We start from the raw sequence: 23,131 nt of genomic DNA, 5'->3' as shown, positions 1-23,131 counted from the left end.
CTCTCTGGAGAGGAGGGGCCCTTGCCCAGCAAACCTGCCCCTGTCCAAAGTCTCCCCACTGCCCAGAGCAGGTAAGGCACGTCCTGTGTGCCCTGAGTTGGACATTAGCACCTGGGGCCCAGCAAAGCCCAGGTCTGGCAGCCAGCAAGTCCTGTCCCAAAGGATAGCATGCCTCCTGCCCCAGTCATTGCAGATTCCTGGGGAACGCAGGGGACAGGGATGTGACGGTTTCCCAGCTACAGCAGGACAGGAGGCTGGCAGCCAGCCAGGACAGGTCCTAAGGGGCAGGGATGGGTAGCCTTCTGGACAGCTGGGCCTCGGCACCCTCCCAGCCCAGCCCTGCTCCGCCTTCCCAGCGAGCCCTGGGAGCCAGCTGGTCTGAGAGGAGCTGCTTCTTTGGAGGGGTGGGAAAGAGTGTTGCGTCCAGCCTTGGGGCAGCTGCATGATGGGACACTCTTTGCTGCTAAGGGGGAGGCACCTGGGCTCTGCTCTGGGAGGCAGGGAAGCCTCCTCTATCCAGCAGCTCAGGCCTGGATGAAAAGAGTCCAGTGTGCTGTTTACCCACCAGAGCTTTGGGAGTGGCAAAGCCTCCAGGCCGCCCCGGGGCTGGGCACCTGCCCCCATGGGCTGGCTCTTCTGTGCTGCCCCAATGGTCATAGGCAGGGGACTGGGGACCCGTGGCTGTCCAAGGTCTGCAGGCAGGTGTTCCAGGAGAGGTGGTTCAGAGCTGGCACAGTTCCCACTAACAAGTGCCCAGAGGCTGCGACTTGTGCCCACCTCCAGGGCCTCCCTCCCGCCTCGGCACAGAACCCTCAACCTTGGGAGAAATCAGCATTACACTGGTGTGCAGGGCGCGCTCACCAACCCTCAGGCGGGGATCTGCCGGGTTTCCCACCTCCCTGGGCTGAGCTCTCTGCTGGCCCTGATCATGGAGGCTCCCCCACTGCCCGGCTGACACCCAAGTGTCCGGGGCTTGTCTGCTGGGGTGATTTTCACTTGGGCTGCCTGTCCCTGGTTTGGCTGAAAGGGCACGTGCTGATTTCTTTGGAAGAAAAGGCGGGGGTGCCTCCTATCCACCCATCCACCCTGGCACGGGGAGTGGCCTCTGCTCAGCTCCCAGGCTCCTGTCTCCCGGTGTCCAAGAAGGCCCTGGGGCCCAGAAGTCACACCGCCAATGCTGCCACCTCGTCACGGACAGCTTATAAAGTCCTACGCAGAGGGGGACTCACACAATGATCCCGAGGAGGGTGGGCCTGTCCCCATGCTGCAGATAAAATGACTCAGAGAAGCCACTTTTCCCAGGTCACAGAGTGACTGAGGGGCAGAGCCCCAGAGGCTGGAGCCGGGGAGCCGCCTCCAGGCCTGCAGCTGTCCTGCCAGCCATCACCTCCTCAGAGTGGCCACTCCAGCCTGCCACTTCCCTTGGGTGTGGCACACAGCCAGTTCTCAGGCAGACGGCTGGCGGCCAGAGCCTGCTGGCACCTCTGGGGCCGGGCAGGGCACAGGGGTTCTGACCCTGGGGTGGGCAGACCTGCTCCTGGGATGCTCCACGGGGAGAGGGGGCCCTGCTCACTGGCACCCCCACACCCAAGGCCAGAAAGACGAGGAAAGAAGGCTGAGGTGGCCCCTTCCTCCTGGGAGGCTACAGGGGACTTCCCGGCTATCCAGGGCAGCCCTTATACTCAGCCCAGAGAACAACAGCTGGGACGGCTCCTGGGTCCTGCCTGGCATCTGGGCTCTGTGGTGGATGTGCGGATCAGGGAGCGTCTGGGTGAGGAGGAGGCAGGACCAGGGGCCAGGACTCACCGGCTGGCCGCTGGGGTCTCGGATATAGCCGTAGGCAATGGTCTTGTCCACAGTGAAGCCGAAGTCAGCCCTGCGAACGTGGCCCACCACCTGTCCGTTTCTCCAGATGGCCTCCAGGCCAAACATGGGCACTTTTCTGGAAGAAGCAATAGAAACAGCTAGGATCCCAGGCCCCAGTGCATACACGTCCATTGGCCTGGAGGAGAACAGGAAGCTGAACCGTGCGCAGGGCAGGGATGCCCACAGCCAGCCTGGCGCTGGCCTGGGATGTCCTGGCACCACCTACCAGGGAATGGAGGAAAGAGCAAGACGCCCAGCCGGGGTCAACTGGTACTGACAGGGCAGGCCCCACATCCTGGGAAAAGGCTCAAAATTTTTGGAAATTCAAAATGTAAGACGAAAAATAGTAAACTAAAATCACAGAGATGCCAGCACCCAGGCACCCTGTGCCCATCTGCAGACTGCTCCTTGGGGTCGGTTATCTCAAAGGCTATGCAGAAGAAATAGGCAGGGCGGCTTTGGGGGCCTCCTGGGCCTGTGACCTGGGGCCACACACCACTTGGCCCCATCTGCTGAAGAGATGAGGGGGAGACAGGAGGAGGCCTGAGCACATCCCTCCACTTCTGTGTCCGGCCTCGACCTGAACATTATTCTCCTTGGGAGAACAATGGCCTCATAGAGGCTCCCAACAGCCCAGGGCCTCATGCAGGGCAGCAGGGTCCTCCTGCTCTCTGAGGCCCAGAGCTGCAGCAACCCTGAGGGTGCAGGTGTCACCCAAGGCTGCTCCTGGAGCCAGAGGCCAGGCCTTGGCTTCTGAGGGTCAGAAGGGCTCAGGGGACCCAGCCTGCTGTGAGGGTCCCTCGGCCAGAGCGGGGCAGCTCCCGGGGGTGAGGAGCATCCCTTGGAGAGACGCAGTCTGACGAGAGCCTGGGAGGAGGCCCAGGAGGACAGGCCCCACCTCTGCTCACTGCCTCTCATCACTCTTGACACTTTGGCTGCTCCAGAAACCAGGAGCACCTCTGGGACCTGCTGTCAGCCATGTCAACAGAGGCAGAAGCTGCGGCTTCCTGGAGACCTGCGGATCCCCCGGGTGCCCTGTGGGGGCTGAGGCACTGACCCTGCTCTGTAACAACCCAAACCCGGGTGGGATCCAGGCTCCCAGAACCAGCTCTGCCAGGAATCCATGCAGAAGCTGGGCCAGCTCCCAGACTGCTCCTAGACCTGGCCCGTGGCAGGCGGGCCACACCTTTACGCTGCCAAGAGCCCCTGTCCCGGCACCCTTGGTCCTCACATGTAAGTGGCGACAGGGGAGGGCCAGTCCCCCTCATCCCATCACAGGGCCTCAGGAGGAAGGCAGCAGCAGGTGACCTGGCTCCAAGGCAAGGCTCTGGGCTGGGCTGCACCACCAGGGGAGCCTGGGCCTGGCGGGGCCTTTCTCCCCTAATGTCTTCCTCTCCCCAGGTCCCTGCAGGCCCTGCTGACCATGCCTACTCCTGCCTGGCTCTGGAGGCATCTGAGGTTGCCTAGACTGGCCTGGTTTGTCCCAGCAGGGACTTGACCAGAGTGTATCTGGGCCTCAGTGTCCTCACCTGTGACGGGCATTCTGGGAGAGGGTGGCCGCCCGAGGGAAGGGGCACACCAGGTGCTCTGGGGCAACGGGAAGCATCTGCCCCTTGGGCTTGGGAAGGCACCCTCCTAGCCCAGGGTACTCACTCCTCCACGGTGAGGCACACCAGGCGCCGGGGCAGGCCCACCTGGCGCTGCTCCTCCAGAGCTTCGCGGCCCAGGAAGGGCACACCGGACTTGAGCTTGCAGGTGAAGGCCAAGCCCGCCTCCAGGGGGCTGTCGTCTGGCCTCAGGTCTGCATGCCAGTGCCGGTAGCCTGTGGAGGAGAACCCGGATCAGCATCCTGCTGAGGTGAGGCACTAGCCCTTCAGAAGACACAAGACCCCCAGCCCCAATCCCCACCCTCAGAGCTGCTTAGAGACCTGGGCAGCAGCCCTAGGGCAAGCTGTGGGGAGCGTCCCCACTCCAGAAGCCTCCCCTGGCCCTCTGGCGTGAGTTCCAGGAGCAGATGGACCCTAGGGGCACCCCATGCCCTGCCCCATTGGGCAGGGGCCCTGGGTGGCATGGGAAGGGGGCTGGGGCAGCCCCAGGAGCTGCCAACCCCTCTGAGCCTCCGTCGCCCTGGGTGGGTGAGCACAGGGTCCTCCCAGGGGCTCTGCAGCCCCTCCCTGCTCTGCCTCGGCCTCCCTGGGGGCTGAGTGGCAGCCCGGAGCCGGAGCAGGCGTTGAGCCTACCCAAGGTCCAAGTCCAGGCCCAGTTGCCAGGGTCTCAAGTCTCCCAGGGAAACCAGCGTGCTGAATCCAGATCCCACCCTGGGCCTGCTTGCTCACCCTGGTATGTGCAGATGTTGGGGGCCCTAACACTATCCCCAGGGCTCTGAACCCAAGACCCAGTGTGTGGGCAGCGAGGAGGGCTGGGGAAATGGGCTTTACCAGGAAAAAGGGAATCGTCGTGGGAGGGAGGGGCACCAGCTTCCCTGCTCTGTGGCTCTGCAGCCACCAGGGCTGCCGGGACCCTGCACTCACCCTTCTCGATGCTCAGGGAGTCGATGGCTCGGTACCCTGCATTGACCAGGCCGTGCTTGGACCCCGCAGTCATCACTGCCCGGTACACAGGCACACAGGACGCCCTGGGGATGTGCAGCTCCCAGCCCAGCTCCCCCACAAAAGACAGCCGCATAGCCCTGACCTGGGGAGATGGGCACAGCTCAGACACAGACTTCAGGCCAGGAGGCCCTGGCCGCCATGTTGGAGAAGTGCCATTCCCACCAGCTGGCCCTGCACTTGCAGGATTGCCACCAGGAAACAAGGTCTACCGAGGAGGGTTCCTATGCGCTGCTCTGGAGAACTTGAGGCGAAGGAGGGGGTCCCACCGTGGGAATGGCAGGCCATGTGTCCCCTGTCCCCAGGCCTCAGATCTTCCATGTGACTGCTGGTTTAGCTAGGGTCAAAAGACCACAGACTAGGTGGCTTAAAGCAACAGAGATAAACTGTCTCTTAGTTCAGAGTCCAAAATCAAGGCGTGGCAGGGCCGTGCTCCCTCTGGAGGCCCTGGGGGAGGGTCCTTCCTGACTCTCCCAACTCCTGGTGGCTTGGGCCATCCTCAGCTGTGACCAGCCTCAGCCTCTGCCTCCACATGGGTCACCTTGTCTGTGTCTCTCTTCTTTTACAAGACACTGGCCATTGGATTTAGGACCCATCCTAATCCTGAGCAAGCTCACCCCAAGACCCTCACCTCAGCTGCATCTGCAAAGACCCTATTTCTTAAATAAGGTCATATTCACAGATTCCAGCAGGTGGGACGTAGACACATCTCGGTCCCCTAGGTAAGGGGCAGCCTCCCGACTCTGTTGGCCTCCATTTCCTTGTCTGTGTCTGGGGTCATTGGCCCTGGCGCTCATGTCTTATGCTTTAACGGGCTGAGAGCTGTCCATGGGGCAGCTGGAGGGAAGCCAAGGTACAGCTCAAGCATCGTGAGTTGCCCTTGGGGACAGAGGGATCCTGGTGGGGGGGTGGCAGAGTGCCGTGTCCATCATTCTCGAGACCAACTGCTCATTGATGTGGTCAGCCTGGGCCAGGCACGGGGTATAAAGACAGATATGACCTCTGTCCCTGGACCCAGGTGTCAGAGGATCCACCAGACGTTCTGGTGGGCAAAGTGCTGGAGGCAAGGAGCCCGCCCGCCTGGAGGCCAATGGACTGGACCGTCCAGCTTGCAAGCAGCCCTTGCTGGCCGAGGACAGGCTGGTGCGAAGGCAGAGCCCAAGCTGCAGGGTTGGGAGGCAGGAGAAGGAGGCTGGTGGTAGGGACTGTTCACCTGTGAAAGCTTCCCGCGCACTGCGGGCCCAAGCCCCGAGCTACGTTGCCCTTGTGGCTTCATCCCTGGCTGAGCATGGCACACAGGCCATGTCTCCTCCTGGCCCTGCAGTGGTGGGGGCCACGGTGAACGATGGCCATGGGCAAGGCAGAGGCATCGAGCTCTGCCAGGAACAGCTGGTGTCCCTGCAGCTGACAGCCAGCGTGAGGTGACTCCTGCCCGGGGCCACGTGCTCTTCTGCAAGTTGGTTTGGGTGCGTGTCTCGTGCACACCCACCAGCAGGCACCTGGCCTTCAGTGCTTGAATCCAGTGTCCCCGTCTGTGGTAAGGCCCGGGGCTCAGCTCAGGGCCAGGGAGACGAGAGGGAGCAAGTAGAAGGGCTGGGAGCAGTGGGCTGGACTGGCAGTGCCGGCCCTGTGCCCATGGCAGAGGCTGCTCTGCCCACTGCACAGCCGCTCCTTGTGCATCCGACACTAACCACACTGCCAAAGGGAGGGGCTCGGTTCTAGATGCTTATGAAATGGCACAAATATGCTAGGCGTAGCCACCTGCAGGGACCTCTCAAAAAACTCAAAATGGACACAGAAAATGTACTGTTGACATTTCTCGCTGCTGTGCTGCGCACTGTGGGCCCCTGACAAAGATGGCCTTGTCTAAAGGGCTCTGATTTTAGTCGACCTCTGGACAGGTTTGGGCTCAAAACTGATCTCACCTTGAAACAGGAAGAAATCATCTGGAAGTGCACCCGTGACGAGCTCTCGACTACGGACCCTCAGAACGCCCCCTTGCCCAGCTCATCATGGGGTCGGAGTTCAGGGTAGCACATGCCCTCCCATCCCATGCTGGCTCCCTGTGCCCCTGGGCACAGCCCACCCATGGCAGGTGCCAGAGGAAAGATCCTGAGCAAAGAAGAAAGACCACTGCAAACAGTGCAGGGCTCTTAAGATTCCCTTCACACACACACGCGCATACACACATGCACACACACAGGGTCGGAACTGACACGTGAATTCAGCAGGGTTCAGAACACAAATCCACCACACGGTCAGCTGCCCTGCTGCATGTGAGCAACGAAAGCCACAGGAGGAAATGAGAACAAAAGGAATGAAGACTCTAGAGGGACTGTGGTCAGCACCTTCTCCAGGGCCCAGGTGCCAGGGGCAAGGGCCAGGAGAGGGGCAAGGGCCAAGCTTGGGGAGCAGATCCAGCTGGTATGCAGAAGCTTAGGAGGGAGGACCTGGAAGGAAGGGGAGGAAGAACAAAATCATCCTAGGAACAGATCCAAGATGGCGGACTAGAGGGAGGCTGTGTTCCTTGTCGCTCTGTAACTCTGGTTTCAAGCAGAGGACATCTGTTTCTCGGTGAGGCAGTTTTTGCTGCTTATCGATCCCCTGGTGTTTACCCCATTTGTCTGCTGTGATGACCTGCAGTCGGCCAGCATATCGACGCCTTTTTTGAGTGCAGATTGCTCACTGTCAGGCATCTATCATCCGCCATTTGCCTGCCTTTCGCCTGTCCATCGCCTGCCTTACACCTATCTATCACCCAACGCAAGAGGTTCACCTTCCGATCATCTGACAACAGTCAGCAAACTGATCACCGACAGCCAGTGGAGCACCAGCTGCCTGCTGTTGCCTGGAAGTTCACTGTCACAGTACCTGCAGGTTTGATTACACGTGGCTGCCGCCATTTTGAGACAACAGCCAGGCCCCGTAGGACCCCTGGCCGGACTGACTGAGCCCCGTCTCCAGGATCCCTCAGCCCAATGGATCACTCCCTGCCTCTGGGGCCCTCACATCGACTGACTGCTCCCTGCCGCCAGGACCCCCAGACCAACTGTGACCTATCACTGGGACCATAGACCGACTGATTGCACCCAACCTCCAGGATTCCACAACCACACCAAACACACCGGACCTCCAGGACCCCTGCTGGACCAACCGCATCCCGCCTCCAGGACCTCCTGCTAACCACGTCCACACCCCGAGATGCAGCTCCCCATTTGCCAACTCATTTCAAAGCCAGAGTGGCCATCTTGGATAATCTTGGAAGCCCTAGCTCTGATCTTTGGGTGGGGCAAATCCCATCCTGCGACGCCTGCTGCAGGCTTGAAGCTCATTGTCAGGTACCTCTCAGGCATCAGGGTACTGAACACTGGGAGGTGTCATTACTCCCAGTATGATTGTTATACTGTAGATTTTCTTTTTTCTCCTTTTTAAAAAAATTTAAGTTTTTATTTCTTTACTTTTCTTGCTCTTTTCCTTTTGTTTACCTGTTCCCTCAGAGTCTCTTTCTCCCTTTTTTGCATGCTAATATCCAATTTCTTTTGATTACACTCTCACCCTTTCTATTATCTAGAACTTCTGTATATTCTTTTCTTATCCCATTAACAGCCATATTCTACATCCCTCTGCATCCTCTTTGTCCTCCATTAGAAACTGCAGACCTTATTGCAAACCTGTTTGTTTTACCAAAGATAATATTTGAACTCATTCTGTTTATTATGACAATTTTGTTATTGTCCCCATAGGGGCTATTTGGTCTAGGATTGCATAGTGACTGAATTGGGCACTGCTAATATTGATCTCCCCTTAAAGAAAGGGTTTTGGAAACCTATAGGGCCACTATAAGCCTATAGGGGGAAATCTGCAATACCCCAGATCTGCACTGCTGGAGGGGAAGATACATGAACAACATGAAAAAACAAGGGAAGAAAATGATCCAAACAAATCTAGATTCTATAGTAATAGAATCCAATGACAGTGTGTTAGAAGAAATGTCAGAAAAGGACTTCAGATTATACATGATTAAGATGATTCGTGAAGGAAAGGATGAGATAAGAGAGCAAATGCAGGCAATGAATGATAATACCAATAAGCTGAAAGAGCACCTGCAGAAAGCAAAAGATCATTTCAACAAAGAGATAGAGATTCTAAAAAAAAAACCAAACAGAAATTCTTGAAATGAAGGAAACAATAAACCAAATAAAAAACTCAATGAAAAGCATCACCAAAAGACTAGACCACTTGGAAGACAGAACCTCAGACAATGTAGACAAAATATTTAATCTTGAAAATAAAGTCGCCCAAACAGAGAAGATGGTAAGAAATCATGAACAGAATCTCCAAGAACTATGGGACATCATGAAAAGACCAAATTTAAGAATTATTGGGATTGAGGAAGGCACAGAGATACAAACCAAAGGAACGAACAACCTTTTCAATGAAATAATATCAGAAAATTTCCCAAACCTGAAGAATGAAATGGAAAATCAAATACAAGAGGCTTACAGAACACCAAATGCACAGAATCACAACAGATCCACACCAAGGCACATTATAATGTGCCTAACATTCAAATTAAAGATAGGATTTTGAAGGCCGCGAGAGAAAAGCATCAGATTACACATAGGGGGACACCAATACAGATAGCAGCCGACTTCTCAACCCAGACTCTAAAAGCTAGAAGGGCCTGGAGCAACATATTTCAAGCTCTGAAAGAACATGGTTGCCAACCAAGAATCCTATACCCAGCAAAACTAACCTTCAGATTTGAAGATGAAATAAAATCCTTCCATGATAAACAAAAGTTAAAAGAATTTACAAATAGAAAGCTTGCACTACAGAATGTTCTCAACAAAATATTCCATGAGGAGGAAATGAAAAACAAAACAACAATGGAGGTTGGCAAAGGGAGGAACTACCTTAGAGAAAAACCACTCAAAGGAGAAACCAACTAAAAAACCAAAAATAAGCCAAATGACTGGGAATACAAATCATTTCTCAATAATAACCCTGAACGTTAATGGCCTAAACTCATCAATCGAAAGACATAGACTGGCAGAATGGATTAAAAAGAAAGACCCAACGATATGCTGCCTGCAAGAGACTCATCTCATAGAAAAAGACATCCACAGACTAACGGTGAAAGGATGGGAAAAAACCTACCACGCACATGGACTCACATGGGGTTTCCATCCTTATATCAGATAAAGTGGACTTCAAGCCAAAGTTAGTCAGAAGGGATAAAGAAGGACATTTCATACTGCTTAAGGGAACCATAAATCAGGAAGACATAACGATAGTAAATATTTATGCCCCAAACAATGGTGCATCCCTGTACATCGAACAAATCCTTCTCAATTTAGGAATCACATAGACCACAACACAATAATTCTGGGTGACTCTAACGCACCGCTGTCACCACTAGATAGATCTTCCAAACAAAATCCAACCAAAGAAACCATAGGACTCAATAACACAATCAATAACCTAGACTTAATAGACATATATAGAATATTCCATCCATCAACGAGCGGATATACTTTCTTCTCAGGAGCACATGGAACCTTCTCGAGAATAGACCATATGTTGTGCCACAAAGCAGCCCTTAGGAAATGCAAAAAAATAGAGATACTGCCTTGTGTTCTATCAGATCATAATGGACAGAGAGTAGAAATCAATGACAAAATAAAAAAAGGAAATTACTCCAACACTTGGAGACTAAATAATATGCTATTGAATGAAACATGGATAACAAAATACATCAGGGAGGAGATTAAAAAATTCTTAGAGGTCAATGAGAACGACGATACAACATATCAAAATCTCTGGGACACTATGAAAGCGGTAGTAAGAGGAAAATTCATTGCATGGAGCGCATTCCAGAAAAGAATGAAAAGTCAACAACTAAATGACCTAACATTACAGCTCAAAGCCCTAGAAAAAGAAGAACAGAATAACAGCAAAAGTAGTAGAGACAGGAAATAATTAAAATCAGAGCTGAAATCAATGAAATTGAAACGAAAGAAACAATTCAAAAAATTGACAAAACAAAAAGTTGGTTCTTTGAGAAAGTAAACAAAATAGACAAACCCTTAGCCACACTAACAAAGAGGAGTGGAGAGAGAAAACTCAAATTACTAAAATTCATGATGAAAAAGAAAATATCACGATAGACACCACTGAGATACAGAACATAATGAGAAGCTACTTTGAAAATCTGTATTCCAACAAAATAGAAACTACCGAAGACATTGACAAATTTCTAGAGACATATGCTCCTCCCAAACTGAACCAGGAGGACATACACGATTTAAACAGATCAATATCAAGCAATGAAATAGAAGAAGCCATTAAAAACCTACCATCCAAGAAAAGCCCAGAATCAGATGGATTCTTAGCCGAGTTCCACAAGACCTTCAAAGAAGAACTCATTCCAATACTTCTCAAAGTATTCGAGGAAATAGAAAAGGAGAGTACCCTACCGAACTCATTCTATGAAGCTAATATCACCCTCATACCCAAACCAGGAAAAGACACATCAAGGAAAGAAAATTTTAGACCAATATCTTTGATGAATATAGATGCAAAGATCCTTAACAAAATATTGGCAACCGTATCCAAAAACATGTTAAGAAAATTGTGCACCACAATCAAGTGGGGTTCATCCCTGGAATGCAAGGATGGTTCAACATTTGTAAATCAATAAACGTAATCCATCATGTCAATAGACTTAAGGAGAAGAATCATATGGTTATTTCAATGGATGCAAAAAAAGCATTTGACAAAATACAACACCCCTTCATGCTCAAAACACTAGAAAAAATAGGGATAGTAGGAACATACCTGAACATTGTAAAGGCTATTTATGCTAAGCCCATGGCCAACATCACTCTTAATGGAGAAAAACTGAAACCATTCCCTTTAAAAACAAGAACAAGACAGGGATGTCCTCTTTCACCACTTCTTTTCAACATTGTCCTCAAAACTCTAGCCAGAGCAATTAGGCAGACTAAAGAAATTAATGGGATACGAATAGGAAAAGAGGAACTTGAGCTGTCACTATTTGCGGATGACATGATTCTATATTGAGAGGATCCAAAAAACTCCTCCAGAAAACTTCTAGACCTCATCAATGAATTCAGCAAAATAGCAGGCTATAAAATCAACACGCATAAATCTAAAGCATTTTTATACGCAAGTGACGAAACAGCTGAAAGGGAAATGAGGAAAACAACTCCATTTGCAATAGCCTCAAAAAAATAAAATAAAATACTTGGGAATCAATCTAACCAAAGAGGTAAAAGATCTCTACAATGAAAACTACAAAACATTGAAGAAAGAAATTGAGGAAGACCTTAGAAGATGGAAAGATCTCCCATGTTCTTGGATAGGCAGAATTAATATTGTCAAAATGGCCATACTACCAAAAGTGCTATACAGATTCAATGCAAGTCCAATTAAAATCCCAATGATGTACCTTACAGAAATAGAGCAAGCAATCATGACATTCATCTGGAAGAATAAGAAACCCAGAATAGCTAAAGCAATCCTTAGCAGGAAGACTGAAACAGGGGGTATCACAATACCAGAACTTCAACTATACTACAAAGCAATAGTAACAAAAACAGCATGGTATTGGTACCAAAATAGACAGGTAGATCAATGGTACAGAATAGAGGACACGGACACAAACCCAAATAAATACAATTTTCTCATACTAGACAAAGGGGCCAAAAATATGCAATGGAGAAAAGATAGCCTCTTCAACAAATGGTGCTGGGAAAACTGGAAATCCATGTGCAAGAGAATAAAACTAAATCCCTATCTCTCACCCTGCACAAAAATCAACTCACAATGGATCAAGGACCTTGAAATCAGACCAGAGACCCTGCATCTTATAGAAGAAAAAGTAGGTCCAAATCTTCACCTTGTTGGCTTAGGATCAGACTCCCTTAACAGGACTCCCATAGCACAAGAAATAAAAGCAAGAATCAATAACTGGGACAGATTCAAACTAAATAGCTTTCTCTCAGCAAAGGAAACTATCAGCAATGCGAAGAGAGAGCCTACAGAGTGGGAGAAAGTCTTTGCCACTCATACTTCAGATGGAGCACTAATTTCCAGAATCTATAAAGAACTCAAAAAACTCTACACGAAGAATACAAATAACCTGATCAACAAATGGGGTAAGGAAATGAACAGACACTTCACAGAAGAAGATCTACAAGCAATCAACAAACATATGAAAAATGTTCACCATCTTTAGTAATAAGAGAAATGCAAATCAAAACTACCCTAAGATTTCATCTCACCACAATTAGAATGGTGATTATCAAGAATACAAGCAAAAACAGGTGTTGGCGAGGATGTGGGGAAAAAGGTACACGCATACATTGCTGGTGGGGCTGCAAATTAGTGCAGCCACTCTGGAAAGCAGTGTGGAGATTCCTTAGAACACTTGGAATGGAACCACCATTTGACCCAGCTATCCCACTCCTCAGCCTATACCCAAAGGACTTAAAATCAGCATTCTACAGAGATACAGCCACATCAATGTTCATAGCTGCTCAATTCACAATAGCCAGACTAAGGAACCAACCTAGATGCCCTTCAATTGATGAATGGATAAAGAAACTGTGGTATATATATACAATGGAATATTACTCAGCTATAAAGAATAATAAAATTATGGCATTTGCAGGCAAATGGATGAAATTGGAGAATATCATATGTTAAGTGAGGTAAGCCAATCTCAAAAATCCAAAAGACGAATGATCTCACTGATAAGCAGATGATGACACATAATGGGGGGTGGGAGGGGGGCAAGAATGGAGGAAGGAGGCAATTATAGAAGGATAAGAGGGGTGGGAGGAGTGGGGGGAAGGAAAAAATAACAGAATGAATCAAACACCATTACTGTATGTAGATGTATGAATATGCAAATGGTATGCTGTTACTCCATGTACAAACAGAAACAACATGTATCCCATTTGTTTACAATAAAAATAAATTTAAAAAAAATCCTAGGTTCCAGAATCCCACTCCTGGGAACATATGCAAAGGAAGTGATTTCACATGCGGAAGAGACTCCCATGCTCAATGCAGACCACACACGATGGCCAAGACCGGACTCACCTCGCTGCAATGTGAGGTGCATGTACACACCCTCGGGAACACTGTTCATCCACAGAGATGAAACCCTGTCATTTTAGACGACATGGATGAAATGGGATCATTACGTTGAGTGACATAAGCAAGGCACAGAAAGTCGGGTACCATGTTACCTCACCCGTGTGTGGAATCTAGAAAGCCGATCTCACCCGAGTTCAGAGCTGAAGGGTTATTGCCGGAGCCTGGGAGGGCGGCGGGGACGGAGGGGTGGAGAGGTACCAGTAAGTGACAGGGAGGTGGGGCGGGCCTCTGCAGGGGCCTCTCTTCACCTCAGATCCAGAAGAAAGAACTTGAAAAGTTTTCACCAGAAAGAAATGGCCCGCGTTTAAGGAGACAGAACGCTTAGCTTGATTTAAACCTACCCATGTATGATCTAGAAAAACACTACGTGGTTCCACGTTAATAGGTGACATTTTTATGTTTTTATGTATCAGTTTAAAAATACATCTATTTTTTTCAAAAACATATCAGTGGAGAGTTTTCCAGCATTGGAAGAAGGTCAGTTATGAACTCTTGGACCTCATAATGAGCACCAAACAGGAAAAATAAAAATGAAGCCTGCCCAGAAAGTCTGGGGTAGGTGCAGACCTGGGGAGCAGGAGGGCCAGAGACTGACCTCCAGAAGCCCTGGGCCTGACTACAGTGCCTCAGACATCAGCACGTGCTTCTGGTTGGCAGAAGAGCCTCTTCCAGCGTGACTGTCCCCAAAACCCTCCTCCTGGGAGAGGAGCAAGGCAGAGGGAAGACTCTCCAGCTGGAACGGACTTAGGAGTTTTGGCCGGGAGGCCCGGTGGAGAACCCACCTCCACCCAAGTCTTGGGCCTGAGGTGCAGTTCGAGGGTCAACCAGAGCAGACCCACAGCCAGATGGGTCACCTGGGAGCAAGGAAGCCCAAGGCAGGGCAAGGGTAGGGGTGCTGGAAGGGCCACCCAGCAGGCACCTCGCTGCCTTGGGCATCAGGCCCAGGAGGGTGACCAGCCAGCTGGTCCTGGAGTTGAGGAGTCCATCAGTGCAAAGACCCAGCTCTGCAAACGGGGTCAGGCCTGTGATGCAGCCTGCCAGGGAGGCTCCTGCAAGGAGCTGACCTCTTCTTCCTTCCTGGCCCCAGCAGGGTGAGGACTGGCATCCAGGGCTGACTAGTGCCGTACTCCCACTGGCCTGGAGAGGGCAGGAATTACTCCCAAAGCCAGAAGAATTGCTGGCCCTCTGTGGCCTTCTTAGGGGCTGATTCCTGGACTGCAGGACACAGATAGCAGAGAGCCCTGCATAAAGAGACCCACACCGAGGGCCAACACCTGCCTCGTCCCACACTGTGTGCGCGTGATGACATTTCATGACCAGGCTGGCCAAGGACCCTCTTCTCATAGAAGGTTCTGGATGTTAGACCCCTCCTGGCCCTGGAGGGGATTTCACAGGGAGCCACTGGTCTCCCAGGGTGGGAGCATCCTCCTTGTCTGCCACCTGCTCCAGGGTAGGGACAGTAGCTCTGTGCAGCAGGAATGGGAGGCCTCCTGGTGCCTGAGGCCAATCAGCACCAGGTCACCTCACTGCCCTCCACTACAAGGTCAGCTGCCAAGGTCACTCAGCCCTGTGAGTGCAAGATCGGAACCAGGGATGCATGGCCGAAGTTCCCAAGGCCCCCAGCCCCGGGTTCTGTGCACAGTGGGTGATGAGCAATGTCATTCTGTATGAGGTCCCTTGCCCCAGACAGAAGAGGCAAACCAGAGCAGGACAGGCCTCCAGCAACCCCCCAACCCAACACTCCCCAAACACCCACCTTGAAGCATCCCAGGGGTCCCAGGTCCCAACCCTCCACAGTACGGAGGATACCACCCAGCCCTCCTGGCACCCTCAGCTGATGGGACAGAAGAGGGGCTGGCCACCCAGCAGAGCGGGCACCACAGGGCTGGGAGGACAGAAGAGGGGCTGGCCACCCAACAGAGCGGGCACCACAGGGCTGGGAGGACAGGCTCTGGGGTGATGCAGACTCAAACGTTCTCCCTAGCAACCAACCTCACCCCACCGGGAGTCGACGACTTCCTCCAAGGACCCAGGGCAAGCACAGCATCAGCATGCCGCCCCTCCACAGACGAGTCACATCAGGGAGCTGAGGTCACCTGCCCAAGGCCCAGCAGCAGCGTCCTGGGATATGTGTGACGAGGCGTCCTTGGGGGCAGGGCTGCCTGCAGCACACGTCAGCTCCCAGGTGCCAGTGCTCCTGCCTGGGGTTTCTGACTTCATGCTACCAAGGACTCCACAGCAGCCCATTACTTCCTGCCCACTGAGCCAGGCCAGCCCTCCAGCTGGCACCAGCTGGTTCCAGCAAACGCCGGGAGGATCCATGGCCAAGTGGCAGGGACATGCTCCCAGCTCTAGCACCCCAGCCCAGCAATGTGAGACACGCTTGCTCTGGCCTTGACTTGTGAATAATGGGGAAGAAGAGAGATGCTCAGATTTCCGTAAAAAGTGGGTTTGGGAATTATCCCATGCTTGGCACGTCACCGCACTCCATGCCAGCTTTGCCATGGAAAGGACTCAGAATCCAGGGAGGCACTTGTCGCAGCCTTGGCTCCAGCTCAGTGACCACGCTGGTGCTCAGGCCAGGGTGCCAAGCCACTCTCAGGGGATGCCCTGAGCACCTGTGGCATCAGAGCACACCAGCAGGGCATAAGCATCACCCAGGAGCCTGCACAGACGCACCACTGTCTGCACAGATGCCCAACACTCATCACGTGAGCTCGCTGGGTTCATGAGTTTCCAGCACCCCAGGGGCCTCCTCCAAACCATCATCCCTTAGACGAGATCCCAGGGGCCCAGGAAGGCAGAGGCCAGAGCATGTGCTGCTTCTTCAGGGCCCCAAACCCACCAAAGAAGGGAGGCAAGTTGGGGCATGACTGGAGGAGTTTCAGTTTAAACCACCGGAGACCCCCAGACACTTGATTCTAAAACGGTCCCACTGGGGAGAGAGCTCGGTCTCTCCCCTTTGCCTGTGTTGGCTAGTGAGGTAGGGAGCGAGGACGCTAGTGATTCTGGTGATGGTGCTACTGGTGTGGATGATGGTGGAGGTGATAGAGGTGACGGTAGTAATGGTGGTGATGGTGGTGGTGGTGGAGGTGGTGGAGATGGCGATGGTGGTGAAGTGGTGGTGGAGGTGGTAGTGGTGATGGTGATGGTGGTGTTGGTAATGGCGGTAGAGGTGGTGGTGGAAGTGGTGTTGGTGTTTTTGATGGTGATGGTGGTGGTAGAGGTGGTGATGGTGGTGGTAGAGGTGGTGATGGTGGTGAAGTGGTGGTGGTGGTGATGGAGGTGGTGTTTTTGATGGTGATGGTGGTGGTGGTAGTGGTGGAGATAGTGTTGGTGGTGTGGTGGAGGTGGTGTTGGTGATGGTGGTGGTGGTGGTGGAGATAGTGTTGGTGGTGTGGTGGAGGTGGTGTTGGTGATGGTGGTGGTGGTGGTGGTAGTGGTGGAGATAGTGTTGGTGGTGTGGTGGAGGTGGTGTTGGTGGTGGTGGTGGTGGTGGTGGTGGAGATAGTGTTGGTGATGTGGTGGAGGTGGGGTTGGTGATGGTGTTGGTGTTGATGGTGGTGGTGGTGGTGGTGGTGGAGGTGGTGCTGGTGGTGCTGATGGTAATGGGGGCTACCAGGGCTCATGCTCACAGTGATGGTTGTGGTGCTGATGGAGGAGGTGGTGGAGGTGGTGGAGATGGTGATGGTAGGGTTAGTGACAGGAATCAATTTTCTCAGAGTAAGTAAATGTGCAGTGCTCAAACCACATGGTACAACCTGAGCCCCTGGGCATGCACAGTCTCTCTAGGAGCTGTGGACCCTCACCTCTGTCCTCCCATCCTTGGGCAGGCTGGCTCTGCCAAAGACCATCCCCCATCCCCTCCTCAAACGAAAGCCTTCGCCCCGCCAGCCCTAGCTCTGGAGTCCCAGACCTTCAACAGCTGGAAAAAAGCCTTGGGTCACCCCGAGGGTGCCTGTCTGCAGCACATACAGGGACAGCTCGTCTGCAGGGACTCTGGGGAGAAGAGACACCTCCACCTAGGTGAGCCCCGGGGGCCCAGCAGCAGTGGGGTCACCTGGGTCATCGGCCTCCTTCTGGCCAGGCCTTCTTGCACTTTCCTGGCAAGTGGCCTTCTCTGTCCCGACAGCTCGAACAGTCAGGGAACGTGTGTCCCAGCCTGCAGTTGTGGCTGGGCCATGGCTGTGGTGTGTGGCGTCCTGTGCTGAGGCCTGGGCAGTTGGCACAGGTTCGCAGAGGGTTCAGGCTGCGGCTCCCAACTGCGTGTCCAGGCTCTGAGCGTCCTGCAGTCTGGCTGGGGTCCGTGGTCCATCCGTGTGCGGTGTGAGGACGCTCCACCCTGAACTAATCGAGTCCCAGCAGTGCCCTGGCGAGGGCTTCTCCCCTCAGGAAGAGAAACCCAATTTCCCTTTGGCTTGAAATTAATTTTCAGGAGAAAATTGCTTTATCGCCACGCTTACAGGCAGCTTCCAGCCGGTGTCTGCTGCTTCTGAGAAGGGCCATCCTTGGCCGAGGGGGGTCTGTGCTCCATCAAGGGGGCCTGTCCTCAGCCAAGGGAGGCCTGGCCAGGCCTGTCCTCAGCTACGGCCCTGGGAACGCTGTGTCTGGCCCAGTGCTGGCCGAGCTAAGCTCCAGGAGAACAGTTTCCCCAGGAATCTCTCTGGCCTGGAAGCAAATGTTTGGGGAGCCAGGACAGCTGGTCTCTGGCCGCTGAGGGATCATCACCTCCCTATCTGCCTCTTCCTCCAAGAATCCAGGACCATGAACCCCTGGCCCAGAGTCAGGCATCTCAGAGGCACGGGGCAGGCGGCCTTAGCGGGCGCCTCTGGCAGCTCCTGTGGAGAGTGGGGTCCACGGCCAGGGCAAGGAGGGTGCTCTAGTCGCTGGCCAGGTCCGCAACACTTGGCTCTCATCCTCGTCATCCCACGGTCTCCGCTGGACCAGGCGGCCACACATTCTCCTCTCCCGCAGCTGGGTGGCCGGGGTCCAGCGACTCTCCTGTGGACGCTTGGCTGGGAGTCGCTGCTCACCCAGGGACGGTGTGTCAACACGTTTTAAAGGCAGCCCAGGGTGTTACTGAAGAGCCTGCATGAGTCCCCTGGATTCAGGGAGGATTCTGCATCGGGGCAGACACAGGGGACGTGGCCCGGGAAGGACTTTGGACATCGTTGAGACTTGGGTCACAGATAGGGAACTGAGGTCAGAGAGGCATCCCACAAAAGGCTAGGGCAGAATTAGAAGTCCAGTGGCCTGAACTTTGGTCCCCGTGGTCCCTCGGTGTCTGTGGCTGACCTGGTCCCCGCGGGCCCGCAGCAGTGGCCAGCCTACCACTGCAGCCTGAAGTCCTGCCAGCAGCAGACCCGCTGCCCTTCATGCCAGCCAGGGAACAGGGAGACCTCTGTGTCCAGGCTTGGACTCCTCTGACTGGGAGTCAGAGGAGCAGTCTCCCAGGCCAGCCCACACCACAGCCCGGACGCAAAGGGACAGAATTGTGTTCTCCTTGCCCACAGCTCCCTGGGTCCTCAGGAGAAGGCAGCTGGGGACAGGATTCCTGGCTCACCAGCCACCCCAGAGTCCTGTCTTCCTCCCAACAGGCATGGCTGTGACGTCCCGAGAACACAGGAGGACCAGGAGGCAGGGGCACGAGAAGCCGGTGGCCTGCAGCTGGGCCAGGCTTCGGGGCTTCAGGAGGAAGATTGCCGCCAGTGGCATGACAGGCTTTGTGCCTTCCAGGACATGAACCCCGTAGCGCTGACTCCTATGCTCTCAGATCAGCTGGACTTCCGGGGAGCAAAGCCCCAGGTGCTGGCTGGGGTACTGCAGATGAGCTCCGGCAGGGGCTGGGAGGGGTCTGCCAGGCACCCCAGCATCTGTCCCTCTAGTCTTGCACAGGAGGCCCTGCAAGAAGGCCGGTGACATGCTGCAGGGGTGGCAGGGTGGGTGTAGGGTGGCTGCTTGGGCCCTGGCTCACCACTGGCCTGCAGGGCGTCCGAGGGAGGGCTCCCCACAGCATGGGCCCCCAGGAGGCCTGGGGACACCCCCTGCCAGGACCTGGTTCTCCTTGCCAGGATCCTCTTCCTGGGACTCACTTCCAAGTCGGTTCCTGGACTAATGGCTGCCACTTGCCATGCCTGGCCTCTATCACACCTGCTAGCCTGGTTGTGACCAGGTGTCCAAAATGGGGCCCAGAAGCCTCCCAGGTTGGAACGTGCTCACACAGCCAGTCCTCTCCTAAGCCAGGGCTCAGCGCAGCCTTATTTCAGTGTCCACGGCCCACCATCTCAGTCTCCACAGCAGGGACCTGGCCAGAGGGCACCGAGCTGTCTTGCCCTCAAGACAGAGCAGGGGCAGCCCTGAATGACCGGGAGACGGGGTGTGTGCCCCATGCACCTGACGTGGAGACCAGCCCTAGTTCCTGCCTTAGGTCAACACTCGGAGCACCCGAAGATCACGTTCAAGCGACATTCCTCACCGGATGGCTTCCAAAGACAAACACAGCCCTGCCAGGAACGTCCGCCATGGGCCCTGCTTATACAGTGGAGAGGGGATCGGGTCCCCAGCCGGCTCGCCAGAGGGTTGAAAGGAAGAAGAAATGGATCCCAGCATCGCCAGAGGACAAAGAAGACCACAGACAGTAGGTAAAGGACGGTGCTGACCCCGGGAGGGACACGGCCCAGAAGGCAGGGAGGGGGACACACGCTGTCAGCCACACAACTTCTGGGGTGGGGGGAACGGGGCTGTCCTGAACTTGTTCACGTTCCATAAATGTTCTCCAGACTCCGCAGTGACACACAGCTGGCCACCGGGCCCACCAGGCAAGCTTCACCTGCACCCGCGGGGCTGTGTCAGGACCCAGGACCCTGTTCCAGGGCTGAGGGAAGGCCCGGCAGGGTGAGGCCAGGCCAAGGCGGTCCTGCCAGAGCAGGGGGCCTGCACACCTGGGCATCGGATGCCGAAGGGCACTGTGACCTAAAGGGCTTCGCACCACCAGTGAGCCAGTGCCAGGAGAGCTGGAGGGAAGCAGCAGCCCTCCAGCCAGCACCCACCTCGGGCTCGGCCTGCCCTGACCCTGGACAGTGGCCTCTGTGTCAGCTCAGCCTGACACCTGTCCTGGCTCCAGGGCCACAGGTGAAGCAGCAGCCAGGCAGTGGCCGCCAAGCTTGGGGGCAGCCAGGGCCAGACCAGGGCAGGCTGGGAGAGAAGCAGCTGCAGCTGACCGTCCCAAGCGGCCCTGTTGGAGTAGGCCTGCCAATGGGAGGGAGGTGCAGAGCTTCGGATGGAGGGGCTGCTTCCCGCCTGGTATTCTCCCCTCCACCACCCATACGGCGCACAGGCGGAGTGGACACCAAGCCTCAGCGTGGTGGGAGAGACCCACAGCCCCCTCCCATCCACAAACCAGAACCTAGCCCCAAGCAGAGCTGCATGCTGCCCAGACCCCAGGGGATGGCCCAAGCTGGAGTCTGGAGGTCTGGGTGCTGCTGTGGCCTACGTGGAACTGTGCTGTTCCCTTGGCGCGCCCACCCTCTCTGGTCTCAGCAGGCACTTGGCACTAATGAGGCAGGAAGCAAGCTAGACAGACACCCTGGCTTCCTGACCCCCATGTGGCCTCTGGGGGGAGACGGAGCGGAGCCTGCATAACTGCTTTTATCTGCCTTGTCTCTGGCAGCCTCCTCCCCGCCACCATCGCCTCACTGTTTACTTGCTAACAGGACCCAGATTTGTCCCTCAGGACCTGCAACCACTGTGCAGGCCAGGATCCGACTCCCCCCCAGCATTCCTTAGCACTTGCGCCCAGGCCCAGCGGCCCCCCACCCGCACCCTCCAGGGGGGTTATCGACACGAATCTGCTGCTCGTCTGCTTGTCGGTTCCATTAGCGGGGGCCAGGCAGCCCCTCGGCCTCTGAGCTTGCCTGGGACAGCACTTCCCACATCTGAGCTCTGGGGGGGCTCCCCACGCCCTGCCTGCTGCCTGCTGCCAGCGCGGCTCACCCACCAGCGAGAAATCGGGAGGCGAGGTCCTGCCTCTAAGGACACGTGGCCATGTCTGGACAGTTCTGTCATGGCCTGGGGCCCTGCTGGCACCTGGTGGACAGAGGCCGGGGAGGCTGTCCTTCCCCCTGAGGAACGGGACGGCCCCAGCATAGGACATGTGTCACGACACCTCGGTCGTGCTGGGAGATGGGGCCCTGCGAGGGACCCTCCCGGCTGGCGAGGGTATCCGGGGACACAGGCGTGGGCCGCGGGGGCAAGTGCAGGGGTGGAGGCCTTGCATGCCAGCCCCCATCTCAGCCTTGGGAAGCAAAGCAGAAGAGCCCGGGGCTTGCTTTCCAACAGGGAAACTGAGGCCCAGAAGAGGCAGGTGCTGACTCAGAGCTGGGGCGAGGACCCTGACCCAGGGACTCTGAGGAAGCCCCTGCCCAGAGCCAGGGCTGAAGGAGCCCCGGGCTGACCCTGTCCAGTCTCAGAAGAAATTGGTTGGTAGGTCCTGGACCTTTGGGAGCCAGTGGGGTTGGGGGTGCTGTGTGAGACCAGCCCAGCTCCTGCCTAAGAGCCCCCCACATCCACAAATGCAGGGGTGGGGGGACACCACAGGGGGAGGAGCTGCCTCCCCCAGGACAGGGAGACCCACAGGAGCAGCATAATTGCTCAGCTCTCCCCAGCCCTGTTATTTCCAGGGAGACAGAGAAAGCACCATCGCCCTCCAGCCATCAGAAGGGGACACACAGGCAGGAAGGCCCTCCCCAGGCAGCCCCGCTCCCCCCGCCAGGCACTGGGTGGAGGAGAGCGGAGGCTGTGACTTTGATTGACTTTGGCCCTCTCAGGACCTCCCTGCTCCCTCCCAACAGCCTGTGGGCAGGCCCATTGTCCCCAATTCTCAGTTAAGGACCAAGACCCAGGGAGGGAAAGGGACTCTCCAATGACACCAAGCTGCCAGGCCCCAGCCCTTGCTTCGCTCCACACCACAGGCCACTGCCACCACACCCAGAGGATGCTGGCTGGTACCCACCAGGTGCCCGGCGGCTTTCACCAGCTGGTGGGTGGAGAAGGGAAAGGCCGAGTCACTCAGGTCCACGTCCAGCACCTCCTGTAGGATGGCCCGGCTAGGAGCAAGCACAGAGGCACCCATCAGCAAGCAGGAAGGCACAGGGACAGCAGCCAACAGGACGCGCCCTGTCCTCATGGGAGAAGTCTGCTCCACGGAGCCCGTGAGGGAGGAAGCCACCTGTCTGTCCTGGTACCAGAACTCCTGCTGGGACAGCTCTGGTCCCGGGCAGCGAACAAAGGCAGGCTGGTCATTCAGTCACTGGACGCCCGACCCCACTGGCCTGGACACACGGGAGTCACAGGTCGGTCATCAAGAGAAGCTGGCCAGAGTGGCCTGTTTTGCTCAGAAAATAAAGTGGTTTGTCCAGGCGGGAGCCGGGTGGACAGGGCCTGGCCCCAGCAGGAGGTCCTGCTCTACC

At 54.9% G+C, this 23,131-nt stretch overlaps 1 protein-coding gene across 4 annotated transcripts in view; it reads right to left on the bottom strand.

The window, feature by feature from the left end:
* The window catches only part of SARDH (sarcosine dehydrogenase), a 54,975-nt gene that overhangs the window by 365 nt on the left and 31,479 nt on the right, over positions 1 to 23,131 (bottom strand). Inside the window, exons 17-21 of one of the 4 annotated variants that reach the window (XR_013759449.1) lie at positions 22,675 to 22,768; positions 4,398 to 4,560; positions 3,520 to 3,688; positions 1,807 to 1,942; positions 479 to 692 (exon numbers count right to left, since the gene is read on the bottom strand). Coding sequence is in view for 3 of the 4 variants with exons in the window: in XM_079111891.1 (XP_078968017.1) it covers positions 1,807 to 1,942; positions 3,520 to 3,688; positions 4,398 to 4,560; positions 22,675 to 22,768 (562 nt within the window). In the remaining variant the exon portion in view is untranslated. Of the gene's footprint in view, positions 1 to 478; positions 693 to 1,806; positions 1,943 to 3,519; positions 3,689 to 4,397; positions 4,561 to 19,147; positions 19,566 to 22,674; positions 22,769 to 23,131 lie in introns of those variants that run through there. The other 3 variants (XM_079111892.1, XM_079111891.1, XM_079111893.1) reach the window with 3 other exon arrangements.

The sequence above is a fragment of the Sciurus vulgaris genome, assembly GCF_902686455.1.
Source record: "Sciurus vulgaris genome assembly, chromosome: 15".
NCBI classification, from domain to species: Eukaryota; Metazoa; Chordata; class Mammalia; order Rodentia; family Sciuridae; genus Sciurus; species Sciurus vulgaris.
Note: the sequence above shows the minus strand (reverse complement) of the source record. Positions and strands in the feature narration are given on the sequence as shown.